Source organism: Brienomyrus brachyistius, chromosome 17 (genome assembly GCF_023856365.1).
Source record: "Brienomyrus brachyistius isolate T26 chromosome 17, BBRACH_0.4, whole genome shotgun sequence".
Taxonomy (NCBI): Eukaryota; Metazoa; Chordata; class Actinopteri; order Osteoglossiformes; family Mormyridae; genus Brienomyrus; species Brienomyrus brachyistius.
The window spans coordinates 2,199,293-2,214,966 of NC_064549.1; the positions used below are offsets into that span (position 1 = coordinate 2,199,293).

General features: G+C 51.4%; 3 protein-coding genes across 10 annotated transcripts in view; 2 read left to right on the plus strand and 1 right to left on the minus strand.

Moving 5' to 3' along the window:
* Positions 1–7,911, plus strand: part of relt (RELT TNF receptor) — a 21,104-nt gene extending 13,193 nt beyond the window's left edge. For 4 of the 5 annotated variants that reach the window (XM_048980246.1, XM_048980243.1, XM_048980245.1 and 1 more), the window contains exons 5-12: positions 181–233; positions 837–1,079; positions 3,632–3,712; positions 3,802–3,880; positions 4,663–4,929; positions 5,077–5,242; positions 5,369–5,419; positions 6,316–7,911. In XM_048980246.1, the coding sequence (XP_048836203.1) occupies positions 181–233; positions 837–1,079; positions 3,632–3,712; positions 3,802–3,880; positions 4,663–4,929; positions 5,077–5,242; positions 5,369–5,416 (937 nt within the window). In that variant the 3' untranslated portion in view covers positions 5,417–5,419; positions 6,316–7,911. The remainder of the gene's footprint in view (positions 1–180; positions 234–836; positions 1,080–3,631; positions 3,713–3,801; positions 3,881–4,662; positions 4,930–5,076; positions 5,243–5,368; positions 5,420–6,315) is intronic. The other variant, XM_048980248.1, reaches the window with a different exon arrangement.
* LOC125711401 (P2Y purinoceptor 2-like) lies at positions 7,889–15,477 on the minus strand. Of its 4 annotated transcripts, none has more exons than XM_048980251.1 (3): positions 14,613–15,477; positions 11,778–11,859; positions 7,889–9,836 (listed from the first exon to the last, which is right to left on the minus strand). In XM_048980251.1, the coding sequence occupies exon 3, from the start codon at positions 9,819–9,821 to the stop codon at positions 8,829–8,831; it is 993 nt and encodes a 330-aa protein (XP_048836208.1). In that variant the 5' UTR covers positions 9,822–9,836; positions 11,778–11,859; positions 14,613–15,477; the 3' UTR covers positions 7,889–8,828. The 4 variants fall into 4 exon arrangements, 3 of the variants coding, with proteins under 3 accessions (XP_048836208.1, XP_048836207.1, XP_048836206.1); XM_048980250.1 differs by lacking the exon at positions 14,613–15,477 and adding an exon at positions 13,124–13,256; XM_048980249.1 differs by lacking the exon at positions 14,613–15,477 and adding an exon at positions 13,086–13,198.
* The window catches only part of LOC125711399 (F-BAR and double SH3 domains protein 2-like), a 31,235-nt gene continuing 28,723 nt past the window's right edge, over positions 13,163–15,674 (plus strand). The window contains exons 1-2 of the mRNA XM_048980242.1: positions 13,163–13,448; positions 15,473–15,570. Of these exons, the coding sequence (XP_048836199.1) occupies positions 13,428–13,448; positions 15,473–15,570 (119 nt within the window). The 5' untranslated portion in view covers positions 13,163–13,427. The remainder of the gene's footprint in view (positions 13,449–15,472; positions 15,571–15,674) is intronic.

Genomic DNA, 15,674 nt, shown 5'->3' on the forward strand with positions numbered 1-15,674 from the left:
CTTTCAGACGAGGTGTGAAGATGTGGGACAGGTCCATTAGGATGGGGGAGGGCAGGTCTGTGGTACCGGCAGGCCTGCAGCAGCTCCCATCAAAGCTCCGCGCATATCCCTCCACGGGCGTCTGCTGACTGTCACCGCGGAGAAACCAGCACGGCCCTCACTCTGGCTGTTGTCTTGCAGGTTCTCCAGCCCCACGGAAGTGACACCTGGAGGCTTCGAGGCCTGTGTGACATGTGAGTGTGTGTTGTGTCTTCATGGGACATCAAAGGGCTTTAATGCGGCCCCTTCTTTTCATCTGCCACCAGGTCACACCCTGTTATCAAAGGAGGGAAATCTGGTCTGAGGGGGCGCTGCTGGGCCAGACGCAGCCATGTCAATGTCCACAAATTGTACTGAATATGACGAGTCAGCCAAGAAACTCCAAACTAACAGATAGCAAATTCACATGAAAAAGACTGCTGCTGATGCAGGGTGAAGGATTTTGGGGTATACATCTGCAGTCAGGGGGCACATAGATCTGCAGTCAGGGGGCACATAGATCTGCAGTCAGGGGGCACATAGATCTGCAGTCAGGGGGCACATAGATCTGCAGTCAGGGGGCACATAGATTTGCAGTCAGGGGGCACATAGATCTGCAGTCAGGGGGCACATAGATCTGCAGTCAGGGGGCACATAGATCTGCAGTTAGGGGCACATAGATCTGCAGTTAGGGGGCACATAGATCTACATTGTATTTCAGATATCCTCAGTAAATAGTAAATATACTGAAAGCAGGACTTGCAGGCTATGCCAAGACAGCAACTGAGACTGAAAAGTGTCCTCTGTGGTCCGGACAGCACCGCTGGAGCCGCTGGTGCGTGTGGCCCGCAGCATGAGCAAGAGCCCCCCCCATGCCAACACCACCAATGCGCGCGGCACAGACGAGACAGCGGAGTACGCTGTGTTCGCGCTGGTGCCCGTCTTCTGCGTCACGGGGCTGCTGGGCATTCTCATCTGCAACATCCTGAAGAAGAAGGGCTACAACTGCACTGGGGACAAAGAGGGCGGAGCCGCAGAGGTGGGCACACCCCATAAGGAGGGTAAGCCCCGCCCCCGCACCATATCCTAGCTACATCCCTGACTCTGCACAAACCCACACAACATAAGGATGCATATGGCCTCTCTTATATCCTTCGTCATTTAGGGCCCCATGTTCCTGGCCCTCCCTGATGTTACAGTTTCAGCAGACATTTTTTTTTCTAGTACAGGCCCAGCATCCTAACCCCCAAAACCACACACACCGCTCCCATTAGTGATTATTTCATGAGGCACCGCTGCCAGGTACGGATGGTTTCGCCGCAATTTCCCCCGCAGACGCCCGGGGTCAGGTGACACCTTACGCCATCGGAAGAGAGTGGGAGGGAGGCGGTGGCAGCGGCTCCGATGTCATGGGAAACTCTGTAGCTTGGCGCTCGCACAGAAGGGGCCCGTGTGGGGCGGGGGGAGGGGCACGCTCACGCCTGTCCTCGCTGCGTCAGGCTGTACCTGCGTGCGATTAACGTCAGCCTAACTGCCGAACGGAATGTTCCTCCTCTTTCTGTCCTTATGCCCTAAATAATGCATTTTTCCCACACTTTCCCTGTTCAGGATGATACCGGCGTGAAAGGAAGCCTTTTGTTTTAAAAGACGTTCGGTGCCTCTGATCGATGGCCTGCTGTAACCTAGGCCTGCGGGGGGGCGTTGTCTTTCCCACATCAATAATTCATGCACACGTCCTGTAGCTGGGGGGTGCTCCTTTCCATTGCTGGGGATCTGAGGCTCCAGGTTTAAAAAGCTTGGGGGGTGAGGCTTGGGGGAGTGAGACTGCTGGAGGGCGCCTGTTCTGCCTGGAGGTTCAGAGTGGGACTCATCAGTTAGGCTTTGGGATCTAAGCCCAGTCCTCTGTCCATCTGAATAGGGACCAGCCCCATTAGGAGCCTCTTTTGGGGCCTGGTCCCATTGGAGCCCCACTGATCTCCCAGCATGCATCATGGGATGGAGGAGCATTGGAGAGTTTGCCTCCCCCCGGTGCACCGCGTGCAGATAACACAGCGGCAGCTTGCTGCAGCCGGATACGGGTCCGTCACTCCGGATAGCGATGGCAGCACATTGACACAGGCCCAGGGTCGCCCTCTTGTCATTTCACTGTGCATTTTAAAAATAGCTTTGCTTTCGTCTACAGCCAGTTACAGCGGTTACCCTTTTATAGCAGCGGCACACGGCAGGCTAAGTGCCTCTTGGAAGGATTCAGCAGCGGCACATCTCCGGGGACCTGAAACCTGAACATCCCGAGTCCGTTTCCCTGATGACACGGCCGTCACTTGTGTGTAATGATCACCCTCAGCTCATGTGTGCTTTGCCTTTTAGTTTGTATGCTCACTGCACTCCCTGGGTGATAGATAATCTACAGCTGCAACACAACGGACCAGTTCAGTCCATTCTGAGTCTGTCCAGCCCACTTTGGCTCTGTCCGTCACTGTCCAGCCCACTTCGGCTCTTTCTGGTCCACATTGGCCCTATCTGGCTCTGTCCAGCCCTGTCCGGCTCATTCTGGCTCTGTTCGGTTCTGTCCAGCTGTCTAGTCCACTCTGGCTCTGTCTGGCTCTGTCCAGCCCATTCAGGTTCCCTCCAGGCCTGACTTAGATAAGTGGACCTTTATTTGTCATATTGCCACTTCAGCATTCTCTCTTTGCTCTTTTACCATTTCCCCCGCCTCTCCCCCGCCCCCCAGTGGCCACATTCTCTCTCCTCAACAGTGGAACAGTAAGCTCTGTCACTTTCATGTGGGTGATACTCGGGGCCAGTTGTGCTCTATCGACCAGACACGGCGCCAGTTAGCCATTAGCCTGTTAGCATTCTTGTGGACTCGGGGCCACTGATCCAAGACCTGCTCCTTGGAGGTTAGCAGCTGGCGGCAGGGCCGTCATCGGACGCCATCCACTGATCCAGCTGAACCACTCACTGTTACAGAGCATGAGTGTCTGACTACAGAGGAGTATTCAAGCCTTTCCTCTGTAGCATAGCAGCGACTGTCCTTGGTTTACTGTAGCGTGTGTGTGTGCGTGTGTGTGTGTGCGTGTGTGTGTGAGTACAAGAGAAATTAAGGGGGGAGGACAAGCAAAACAGAGGCTGCAAAAGACAAAAGCCCTGGATCAAATAAAATTACAATCCCGTACTTGAGGCAGACATGCTAACGGACTACAGGCGTCCTCCTCTGAGAGGAGCCTCTCTGCTCTCATCTGTTCTTCCATCATGGGAAAGGCCTTGTTGCCATAGATACGGGTGTTCTGACTCCTTCGGCCCCACTCATTGTTCACTCAGTGGCCCCCAGACTTGTCTGAAGGGAACTCATTGTCTTTACAGGGTAGGGGAGAGAATATAAACTCAGGGAAAGTATTTGGTTGGGCATTTTTTCCCCAACAAAAGCATGTTGTACAAGTCTCGTATGAGATTAATTATATTGGTTATTACTTGTAAGTCTGTAATATCTTGGCTGTTCTCATTCTGGAATGTGTGGTGGTAAGAAATAAATAGATAAAAATAGAGCCTCAAGCACGTGAAAGGTTTCCTCTCCCACTTTTGGTCTAACAGCCTGTCCCTGTCTCCCCCACAGCGAGTTCCGGCCCGTACATCGTGGACGACCCCAACGAAGACACCATCAGCGTCCTGGTGCGCCTCATCACGGAGAAGAAAGGTGCCGCAGGGCTTCTGTAGAACATCGCTTCAGATTCTTTAGGAGGGGGGGGCACACTTTAATGGTAGTCTTCTCCCCACCCCCCACAGAGAATGCAGCCGCTCTGGAGGAGCTTCTCCTGGAGTATGAGAGCCAGCAGGCAGCCATCAACAAGACCTCAGCCCTGAAGTGAGAACCTGGCCCGCCCCGACACTGCCGCCATAGGCTCCTCCTCCTCTTCCTCACGCCTTCTTATGTCCCGCTTTATTTACACGTGTCCTCATGTGGCCCTAAATGACGCACTAACGCAGTGACCACGTCAGACCACTGGGTGGGGATGTAGGGTCACCTGATCCCTGGAGGTGATTGCCATCAGCTCCTTGAATTTCTCCCCAGCCGTGGCGTAAGCGATAAGCGTTGAGTCACAGCCACCATGGCCTTGTAGGTCCAGGTGCTGGTCCGCGGTGTCACCTGATCTTCCTACCACAGCAACCACCCCCCCCCCCTTAAATTAACAGCTCGCAAAGCGGACAGGCTGTCTCCATGGTTACGGGCCGTTCTGCGCTTTGTCAGGAGGCTGATCCGGGACAGCGAGATCCTCTCCAAAGGCCCGTCCCACTTCCAGCTCCCTGTGTGCACGGTCCCAGGGTGGCCCAACGTTAACTCGCCTCAACCCCCCACCCCTGATACAACTCTTTTGACAGTGTCCTTATGTGACTTGTGCTGCCTGTTGTCTCGTCATGCCCGACAGGAAAGACCCGTAAAATTGCCAATATTTAAATGTGTTTGGAAAGGCAAATCATCAGGAAACACATCCCCCCATGGGTAGACACCCCAGAACGGGCTCTGCTATTTCTTTTGTAACAATTGGGCCAGGAAGTGGCCTATTTCTATGTTGTGCACGCTGTGTAAATGTGCTGAGCTGTGCATTCTGCTGCCCCCTGTTGGTGACGGGCCATCTTCCTTCCCAGGTTGCCAGCTCTGCCTCCCCTGGTCCAGTTCCGCTCGCTGCCTCGCTTGTGCCCACACCAGCGCCACCCTCACACCATCAACGGGCTGGCCCTCCACTCCGGCATGTACTGCTGTTCTCGCTGCAGCCAAAAAAAATGGCCAGAACTTCTGCTGACACCTTCTGCCCATAGTCATGCCCCGGACCACGCCCACAAGCAAAATGGCGAGGCCAACAAGCCTGCCCAGGCACCGCTGCCCGGGGAGGTCACCATTCTATCTGTGGGCAGGTGAGGACAGGCATGTGCACATGTGAATGTATCAGGGTTACTGCATGTTTACCTAGTCCTCCTTGGGGTGGGTCAGCTTTGCACCCCCAACCCCCCCAGCCTCACAGAAGCTCCACCCCCATGTCAATCAAACTTGCCACCCCTCAGGTTCCAGGTGGCCCAAATCCCAGATCCTCTGGATGCAAACAGCCCCGAACTGAGTGACAATGACTCAGTGGACACGGCTCGCATGGAGCCCGCAGAAGCGACATCCCTCCTTGGAGTTCACTCCTCTACCTCTTCCATCAGCCAGCGGGCGAAAAGCAAGCAGGAGGTGAGCATATTTGCTGGGCCAGAAGCTTCAGGAAATCACACATGAGACCCCCACCCACCGTGCAGAGACATTTACATACAGACACAGGAAAGCAGATTGTAACCAACGCATGTCTCACTCTTCCAGAGGGGGAAACTGATCATAACACTGGGTGAGACTAATCTGGTCTTTTAAAAGGTAAACAGCATTTTATGCTGTTCTGGTGTTGGTGCTGGTGCTGGTGCCCATATTTGTGGTGGAGGTGGGGTGCCCTGGGTATCATAGAATAAAAACGTAGGAAACACAGTGGAACATTAGTGGCCCTGGGAATATCCCTCTGTTCCTCACTGTCCCTCTCTGTCCCTCACTATCTTTCTTTGTCTCTCACTACCTGCCTCTGCCCCTCTGTCTCTCACTACCTGCCTCTGCCCCTCTGTCTCTCACTACCTGCCTCTGCCCCCCTGTCTCTCACTACCTGCCTCTGCCCCCCTGTCTCTCACTACCTGCCTCTGCCCCCCTGTCTCTCACTACCTGCCTCTGCCCCCCTGTCTCTCACTACCTGCTTCTGTCCCCCTGTCTCTCAATACCTGCTTCTCTCTCCCTGTCTCTCACTACCTGCTTCTGTCCTCCTGTCTCTCACTACCTGCCTCTATCCTTCTATCCCTCACTACCCGCCTCTATCCTTCTGTCCATCACTACCTGCTTCTGTCCTCCTGTCTCTCACTACCTGCCTCTATCCTTCTATCCCTCACTACCCGCCTCTATCCTTCTGTCTATCACTACCTGCTTCTGTCCTCCTGTCTCTCACTACCCACCTCTATCCTTCTGTTCCTCACTACCCGCCTCTGTCCCTCACTACCTGCCTCTGTCTCTCACTAACCACTCATTATTTCACTTCCAAACCACTGGCTCAGGTTTAGTCACTAATTACTCCATGATACTCATGATTAACTCTCTCCCAAATGCTCATGTTTCTCGTGTCTGATTTCTTATCTCTCTCCCTTTATTTTGGGGTCAGGGAAAAGGAGGGATCAGCACCTGTCAATCAAATTATTCATCAGCATTAACCATTAAGATTATTTCTTCTTCCAAAGGTAAACTGCTAAGAAGAACGGCATTCTGGGAGATGGCTCACCTCTGGAAGGACTACCCAAGACCCCGATGGCAGTGAGGGTGTGTGTGGGGGGCAGGCTGGACACTGCAGAGTTTTAATTGCATTTATCACGAAATAACCAGTTTTAAGCTTCTAATTAGGAAGATGGGGACTGTAATAATGACCTCTACAGTTGTGCTTCCAGAAGGGAACCCCCATGTGTTCTGTACACCTCACACACCAGCTACACACCCCAGCTTGGGGGTGGGACATTCAAGAGCATAGGTTCGCCATAAGTGGACAGATGCGAACTACGATGCGAACAACTTCGGCCGCAGCAGCTAAAACACGCCTTTCTTGTTGCATGTTCTGTGACGGTGAGAGCCGCACCTGCCTCTGCCTTTTAACATAAGCAATAAGCAATAAGACAGTGCTGGAAATGGGTGTAAATATCAGGCGCAGAACGTCTTCATCACTTTTTAAATCAAGCCGCCGGTACTGGCTGTCCAAGAGGGACATGCTGTGACCCAGGCTGGGATTCCTCCTTTCACAGTCTGATTTTGGTTCAGGTTCTTTTAATTTTTTTATGGGTTCTGGGAGGGAGTAAGAACTTGCAGTGGCTGCAGTTTCTGTGCAGTGGCTGACTCTCCTGATTGGATGATGTCCCTCACTGTGCCTGTCCTGCGATCTGCTCCTGCTCCGCCCTTTCTTGTTTTGGCTTATGCAAACAATCAGTTTTTTCCCCCTGAACTTCGACAAAAGCCTTTATAGAAATGTACTCAGCAGATTCTTCATTGCTTCGGTTCTTAACAGTTCGATTTTGTCTAGTATTAAAGGAGGCCTCCCGCATCAAAGCTTTTTATAATAAGCTGTTTATGTGCAATCATAGCATAACTGTGTAGTGTAAGAGTATACAGCATTTGTGACCACCAGGGGGCAATGTTTCATCCTGCCACAGATTCTCTTTTAAGCATGAGGCCCCTGGTTGGTTTGGTTTGGGACTCCAGAGTGCGGCCACAGGGCTTGTGTGCAGCTCGGCCCGGCAAACCGTGGTGCCTGCCCCACCTGCGTGGCACGAGTGTCGGGAGCCAAACGTGAGTCTGAGGGGAAGATGGCCACCTCCCCAGGAGCCGTCAAAGCTAACCCATCTTTGCGGTGGAATAAGCTTTAACATAAATATCTTGCATGATCTCCCAAAGATCTGCGCTGTTGGTATTGTATTTGGTCATCAAGGCAAGTCCACATTGAAGTACAGCTCTCAGTGTTTTTACTACTTACAGTAAATCTTGTCTGCTTCAGTCAGCGGCATGAATCGCCACCTTACCGCGGCATTACAGTTTGGTTATGGCAGTTTACATGACATTTATACACACAGAGAGAGGGTATGTTCTTATTTTTGTATTTTACATGTTTTTCACTTCCTTTCACATCTGTGTCCTTAAATGTCCTCCCTCAGGACGTGTCCATATGTGTCTTCTCACCCATGTTAACTGTCATGGTTTAAAAAACATTTGTCTGTATGACCTGGCAGGTCTTATTTATTTTATTGCAGATTCTTGAAATTTGTACTCTTAAATAAAGAACCAATTTATTTAAACATGCCTCCATCTTGGATCCATGATTCGCATCAGTTCTCCCATTGGTTGGTCCGAGGCAGCCTAACAAACACTCCCCAGGGAGCCCCACATGTTGACTCAGCTTGCATTGTTAGAGAGTGCGATGCGGGAATTCTGAGGGGAATTCTGGGATGTTTTTGGGGTTAAGAGCTGTTTAAAGGGATAGCTTGATACCTCAGACTCCAGTGTAAATCCTCCCATTTCTGGCTGCGTAAATCTTCCCCTTTTTCCTCCATACACGGGAAGCTGCAGCTTACGTTCTTTCATATCCATACAGTATATCCCTGTTCCTCTCTGCTACCAAACAAGAATGGTTACAGTAGTTTGACAGTGGCGCCCTCTACTGGCAGAGCTGTACATCACACTTGACTGCCACACTGACAAAGCACTAGGTGGTTCTTTGAAAGTCTGTTACGCAACCGATGACAAAGATACAGTCATGCTTTAATAATCATTGTGTTTACGTTTCGTGAATTGCACACACACTCGATTAGAAAAATGTTTTGTCTGCCGTGTTTTAGAGATAATAGAGCAAAGTGAATAACGCTGAATGCGCAAGAAACAAACTGAAGAAAACTTTCCTCACGCTAACATGTTCTTGGCCACATAAAGGATAGCAGGATATAGAACAAGGAAAGGCAAACATTTGTTCTGCGGCCATGAAATATTCAGTCTCTCTTCCACGCAAACCTCTTGTCCCTTCTGGCTGACTTACAGATTGCAGTCGACCACACTGAGTTCAGGCAGCATGAACTGGAGGGCTAACTAGTCTGCATGCTGCCTCATAAGTACCTTTTTAAATCTTCTGTCACTGGCCTCCTAGATCCTCCTGTCAGTATATAAGCACCAGTCCCTTTTTCCCCCAGAATGCACAGCTTCCGAGATCCAGCTTAGCCAGTCAAACCTTGTTAGCGGGCAGAGTAGCCTCGGCTACCGCAGTGGGTTGCCTGACATTCCTCTGGCCAATGACACTCCAGCGGAAACCGCGTCCCGCCATGAAGTAAAGGATGGGGTCGAGGCAGCTGTTAGCACTGGCCAGAGGCCGGGTGGCCTTGTAGGCGGCATTGGAGGCGGCCAGCAGCTTGCAGCCGACTGCCTGATCCAGGTAGCGGAAGCTGTAGTAGACGCTACGTGTCACGTGGAAGGGCAGGAAGCAGAGCAAGAAGGCCATCAGCACCACGGTAATCATCCTCACTGACCTCTGCTTGGAGCGTGCCGACACCGAGCCAGGGACCGGCGGCGCCTCCAGCAGTTTGTGGAGCATGAGCCCATAGCAGGCAACCACCACAGCAAAGGGCACGCAGAAGAGCAGCATCGACACGACGCCACTGTACGCAAGGAAGTGGGGGAAGAGCTCACGGCTGGTGGTGTCATGACACACGCATCCAGTACCCGTCTGTCTCGTGCGAGAGAAGTACAGAATGGGCGCCTGAAAGGACACCACGGTTAGCCAGACGGCGGCGGAGATGCGGCGTGCGCTGCGGCTGCCCGCCCAGCCCAGGGAACGCACCGGATGGCACACACCCAGGAAGCGCTGTAGGCTGATGCAGGACAGGAAGAGGATGCTGCCGTACAGGTTGGTGTAGAACAGAAAGCGCACCAGCTTGCAGAGCGGCTCCCCGAACGGCCAGTCATTCTCGTCGGCATAGTAGTAGATGAGGAAGGGTAGCGTGAGCACATACAGCGTGTCGCACACTGTCAAGTTGAGCATGTAGACGGTGACAGCCCTCCAGTGCCGGGTCTGGAACATGATGGCGTACATGACGGCGCAGTTAAGCACCAGGCCAACCACAAACACTAGGCTGTAGCTCACTGGCAGCAGGATGTACTTGAAGTGCTCGTTGAAGTCGCACGGGAAGCTCACGTTGGTATCATTGGCACCAGTGGCCATCTTCAGTTACACGAGCTGGAACAGTAATGGGGGAAAGGGTCTTTGAGACGCCACGATTGTCTTGAGCTCTTCAAGAACTTAATATGGCAGGAATTTTGAACTGGTGACTAACCGCTACACCACCTGCTGGTCCTGCTGTCATGCCCAGTGATGGATGCAGATGTAGTACTAACTGCAGTAATAAATGTAGTAAAGTAACGAAGGTCTAATGGGTTTAGAAGGTGCAGTACTGGATGCAATCAGGAGGGGGCACTGTTCCCTCTTGTGTAATGTGAACTAGTGATGGCCAAAACCATGCTTCATGAACCATAAGCTGCGTTTTCTGACCCCACTAGATGGAGCGCTTGGTTTATTTTGGAACATGCTTTGAGCCCTTTTTTGAACAGAGAGCACCATCTAGTGGGATCAGAAAAAACAGCAAATGGTTCATCTAAATGTTAACCAAAGTCTGAGGATATTCGCCACAGACTGGCAGGATACACACAGAAGTGGAACTCGAGAATTTTTGCTACTAGCCAGCTGGGCTAGTTCAGTAAAAAGAAGTGATGTCCAGCATGCGTTTTTTTTTTTTTTTTTTTACAAGCCAGTTTTATGCTCGTCCTTCATCTAGATTACTTGCCTCAGGCAAGTGGGCAAGCTTAATTTCCAGCTCTAGATGTATGCAATGAAGATTAATGGTGTGACAATGCAGCCTGTTCGGTAAGGATGAGATGCATCTGGATGACTCCCGGGACGTTATGGGAACAATCACTCCTCGCATGGAATGGAGTGTGCCAGAGAGAGTCGCGTATTAGCTTCACAGATCATGCAGTCCACATCAGCAGCCTGTCAGAGTAACTGCATTGTTTGCAGTTGTTTTTTATATATTTTAATTAGCTGCAGTGGGCGACAATTAGCTCCTCCAGCTGTCAGAGGTAATTCCAGGTGTGTGAGGGAGGGGACCCACTCAGACGTCACTCGTCACTTTAGTTTTTGTTTTTAATAAATCCAAGGACATTTTAATCACTTTTCTCTTTTTTATTTTTACACCTTTGTTCCCTTGGAGATTTGTGGGTTTAAAAAAAAAACAAAATAAACCCCAAAAAACTGTTATGTTTTGTTTGCAAAAACACGCTTTGGTTACGACCCAAGAGGCACCCATCGTGGAAGTGTGTATATGGATCTACATGGAGAAGGACCACTTTGTTTTCGTGCGGAAATGGGAAAGCAGGTTCAAATGCAGTTTGTTAGTTAAACATTGGTTTGCACATGAAGTTTTTAAAATGTCATTTGTACTGAGGGTGGTACAGTGGTTAATGTTAGGGGGTTCATATCCCACCCCTGGCCCTGTGTGTGTGGAATTCGCCCCTTTGGCCCCCGTTGTCTGGCTTTTCTGTGGTTACTCTGATTTCCTCAGTCTAAAGTCACCAACAAGCTATATTAACTTTGACTCAACATGTAATTAACACCCCATAGTAATTATTAATTACGCACACTGTAAAATTCCCTTTTTTTTCCCTTTTCATTGCCCCCTATTGTTATCCAGTTACCCTCCACAAGAATTAAAGATAAATAGTGTATGATACACCATTTATAGTCCGTACAACCAAAGGCCAGGATGACCCCGGGGTCCACGGTGACCAGGATGACCAGGATGACCCCGGGGTCCACGGGTCTTCCGGTGCTGTCTCAGACTTTCCTCCCCGTTTTTCAATCTCTACAGCTGGATGTAGATGGTTTAAACTCAAAAAGACTCCCGTCATAATGGCCAAAAACAGTACATGGTGACCTTCAAGGCTTCCGAGTCCATCCCCCGCCCCCCAGCCCCAACCCGCCCCCCAGCCCCAACCCACTCCCAGAAATTAAAACGTGAGATTCTGGGTTCGCCAAACATAACATCTGCATTATGGTTATTCCATCCTGCATCTGATCAGACGTTCTCCACACACTCAAACGGAAGAAAAGACATCAACTCACCACAATATCCTTAATAACCAGGTAAGAGGAACCAAGTGTCAGGGAGGCCAGGGATCTTGTTCCTTCTGTGGGTGTTTTGGCACTGAGCAGGGAGGAGAAATGTGTGCTTTTAATGTCTTACCCACAAGCGAACATTTGCCATTAATGATTACACATCCAGACTCTCTGTATCCTGTCTTCTGCGTCTCAGGTGACCCGCTGGTTGAATGCACAAGCCCCCATGTCCTTGGGCTTGCCTTCGGGTCTGGAAATACCTATGTTGTCTTACCCACAATTCCTTGCATGTTTGTAGTACAGTTACAGTAGGGTATCTGGGAGTAGGAGACAAGGCCATCTGAGAGAGACCAATCGGATGCCTTATGGGGATCAACAGAGTAACCCACAGGAAGTAAGTGAGATCAACAGCACACCTTAGAATGCTACCTTAATGTGGATTTCTTAATGTGTATTATTTCTCTTCACTAAGAACTGAGTGTGTCAGGATGATGTTATTATGCTTGACTTCAGTAGGGTCCATCCATTTTCAGTAGTAGCTTACCCTATTCAGGGTCGCGGGGCCCCGAAGTCTATTCCAGAGGCTACAGACGCAGGGCAGGGAACAACCCAGGATGGGATGCCAACCCATCGCTGGGCAAACTCACACCATTCACCCACATTTGCACACCTGTGGGAAATTTGGTAACTCCTCAACCTCAACATGTTTTTGGGCTCCGGTTCCTGAAGGATACCCCACAAGGACACAGGCACGGCATGTAAATGAAATTCTGAACAAATGTATTGCAAAGACCCAAAACTCAATTTGCAGTGTAAATACTCCTTTACTTAAATGACTTAAATGTCCCACAGAGGAATTAATTATTTCGCATAAGATTTACACCTTACATTTTATACACATTTCTTTCTACTATTTGGGTTCAAATCCTATCTCTGCTGTGCGTGTGCAGTTTACATGTACTGCTGCTTGCCGTTTAATGCCTGGGATATGCTCTGGGTCCCCTGTGACCAAGATAAGTAGTTGAAAATTGGATAAATGGATTAATTTTGTCTAACTAAAGGCTGTTCCATAATACCTGACATAGGTCACGTTTGAATGCATTTTTTTAATGAATACATGCGGATTTATCTTTGCGTTGTTTCTGTTCTCTATCATGACCGTAAGCGTGCATAACAAGAGCAATCGGTGTGTTTGGGATCGACTGCCAATGCCGTTCGCCATCGATTCCTCCCTCTATCGGTTGCAGTTCCTTGTTGCTGTGCGATTCTGGACACGCAGCCCCCCATCCTCCCCCCTGGCGCCGTGAGCCGGACCTGGACGGCCCGCAGGGGGCGCTGCGCTCCCGTCTTACAGCAAATTCCCGCGGAGCGTCCGAGGGGCCGCCGCAGCGCGTCGCCATCGGGCCGTCGCTCGCCGGAAAGCCGCTGGGCTCCCGCTTGCAGCCCCGTCTCTTATTTTCTTTCCGCCGCAGTGTTAGTCGGAGTCTGCCCGGAGTCGGAGAGTCATGGCCGCCTGAGTGAGCTCGGACTTCGGCATAACTGCTCGTCTTCGCCTAGCTCTCCGCTCCCGCTTCGGGGGACACCCCCGCGGCTTCCTCCGCTCTTCGCTGTCTTTTTTTTAACGGGATTTATTACCATTCATGTCAGTGCTCCAACATGCAGCCCCCGCCGAGAAAGGTAAGCTTTCCTTCCTGCCCCCCTCCCCGGACCGAACCGGACCGGACCGGACCTCAGTCTGCGCGCGGAGCGATCCGCGAGGCGTTTCTCTGCTGTCTCCCACGAGCCGATCTCGAGCGTCGCGTGCCTTTTTTGTTACCGCGGGCGATTATTTCGCGATTGCGGGTGGCTGCTTGGTTAGCTCCACGACTAGTCCCCCCCGCTCCACCCCCAGACTAGTCGTCGTCGTCGTGAACCGCAAGCCCCGCCGTAGTGCTATACAAGCCGGCTGACGGACTTCCACACGCCGGGTCTCTGGTGTCCCTCCACCCCCCCTGACACCTTGTGGTCTCGGGCCCCCTTTTCTCCAGGGGTCGCGGTGCCGAGTGCGGGCTGCTGGGGGAAGCCGATTGGAGGGTCACGGGCAAACAATGTAACAGCCGAGGAAGGAAACATGACGAGATCAAAGAGGCTTCTGAGACGTGGTAACAGGAGAGTAACCAGAATAAACACATTAAACAGGGAGAGAAGGAGCGAGGGGCAGAGAAGGGGCGCCTCTTTTCCCGGCCCAGTACCGAGCCGTGTCCCGTTAACTCCCCCATCACCACTCATCATGTGTCTACACACCGCTGGAGTAAGGGGCTTTATTCCGGACGCTTTCACAAAGCTTGGGGATGTTTGCTTCGATCAGCGACTCCTAAATGGTGACATGTGTGCGTGCATTGATGTTGTATAAACGAGAAGACGGTGGGTGATCGCGCCCGGGGGGCGAGGATGCGGCCCCTGTCACTTTGGGTTACCGATCGGCCCTTTAATTGAGGGGTTAAACGCCTTTAATGGCTCCGTTGCTCCACGCCGCTCTCATCGCCTCGTATTGTCTCATTGATTAATCTACCAACATGGCTGTACCTGTCTGCCGCTTCTGGGCTGGCCGGTGCTGTCCGGACATTGGATGGAGTACGCAGGCATATTATTATTAAAAACACAGCACAACAGAACCTTAATCATTAATGATTGCTATGTCCGTGTGTTTATGTCCATGAAGCTTTTGGAACCTATTTTCCATTTGACCTGTCAGCTTTCTACCCCTGATCGAATTCCTGACTTATGCAATCATGATTATAATGTCACTAGAGCTTTTCCCACGTTGGCTGCTCGTGAACCATGTTTAGTTATTTTGGATACCTGGCAGAGGGTCTGCATTAAATATTTATGGCGCAGCTCTCTGTGAGACCCCCGTGCTGCAGCTGGCAGGGTCGCTGGTGGCACTCGATGGCTTGTTCTCCTCCATCCAACTGATCTTGTATGGAAAGTCATGTTTAGTATCTCTTTGAATGCTTGTGGTGACCCAGGCTCAGCACAGGGTCACAGGTGCACGGAGCGGCCGCGCCGAACCCAATCCTGCTGCGGTGTAACATCAGCCCCTCCGCTGTGCAGTTTCGCGGCTCTCTGATGGATTTCCTCCTGTCTCGTGAAACGAGAGTATAAAATACCTTTAAAGCAACAGTGCAGTCAGAGTAGGGACCCGGGGACGGCAGTCGGAGTAGCCAGGAGACATGCTGATGTTGGGAAAATGCTGAGTACTGTGATTTGTTGGGCGATGAGGATGGGGCAGGAAGAAAGGAGTAGGCGGAGGCCTCAGATTGGCTGGACTCCTGATCTTAGCACCCTATCAGCGACCTGTATTCCTGGTAGTCTATCTGTCCATCTCTCTCCCCGCCGCCCTGCCATCACATGAGGGTTCAGGAAACAGGCCATGGTCATGGACCCTGGACTTCCTCCCCACCCCCCCCATTTCCCACTGGGCTTCCCATTTTCAGTGGATAAAATCAGCAGCCTATGGTTTATCAGCTGGTGGAAAGGGTGTGTCCGGGGCGGAGTTATTATCAAAGCCAGAGGATGGAAATGGGAGCTGACATCACTTCCCAGTAACGTGTGAGCGTGCGTTAGGTTGTAAAATACGCCCCTAGTGAACTCTGCCACGTTGGGGCCGTGTCCGTGACTGCAGATCTTCAGCCTTATAATCTCGCCCCCCCTTCCCACAGGTAAAGGTGACTCAGGAGCTGAAGAACACGCATGTGGAGCAGCTGACCCGGCTGCACATCAAACACCAGAGTGAATGTGACCTTCTGGAGGACATGAGGTAACCGGCCCAACACAAACATGGGCGTCACAGAGCCAGGGGCCCAACACCTCCGCTTTCTACTTTCATTTCCTCTCTCCTCTGGGGGCAACCCCCCCCCATGT

Coding starts and splice junctions, on each gene's coding strand:
- LOC125711401 (XM_048980251.1), bottom strand. CDS start 9,821: ATGGCCACTGGTGCCAATGATACCAACGTGAGCTTCCCGTGCGACTTC.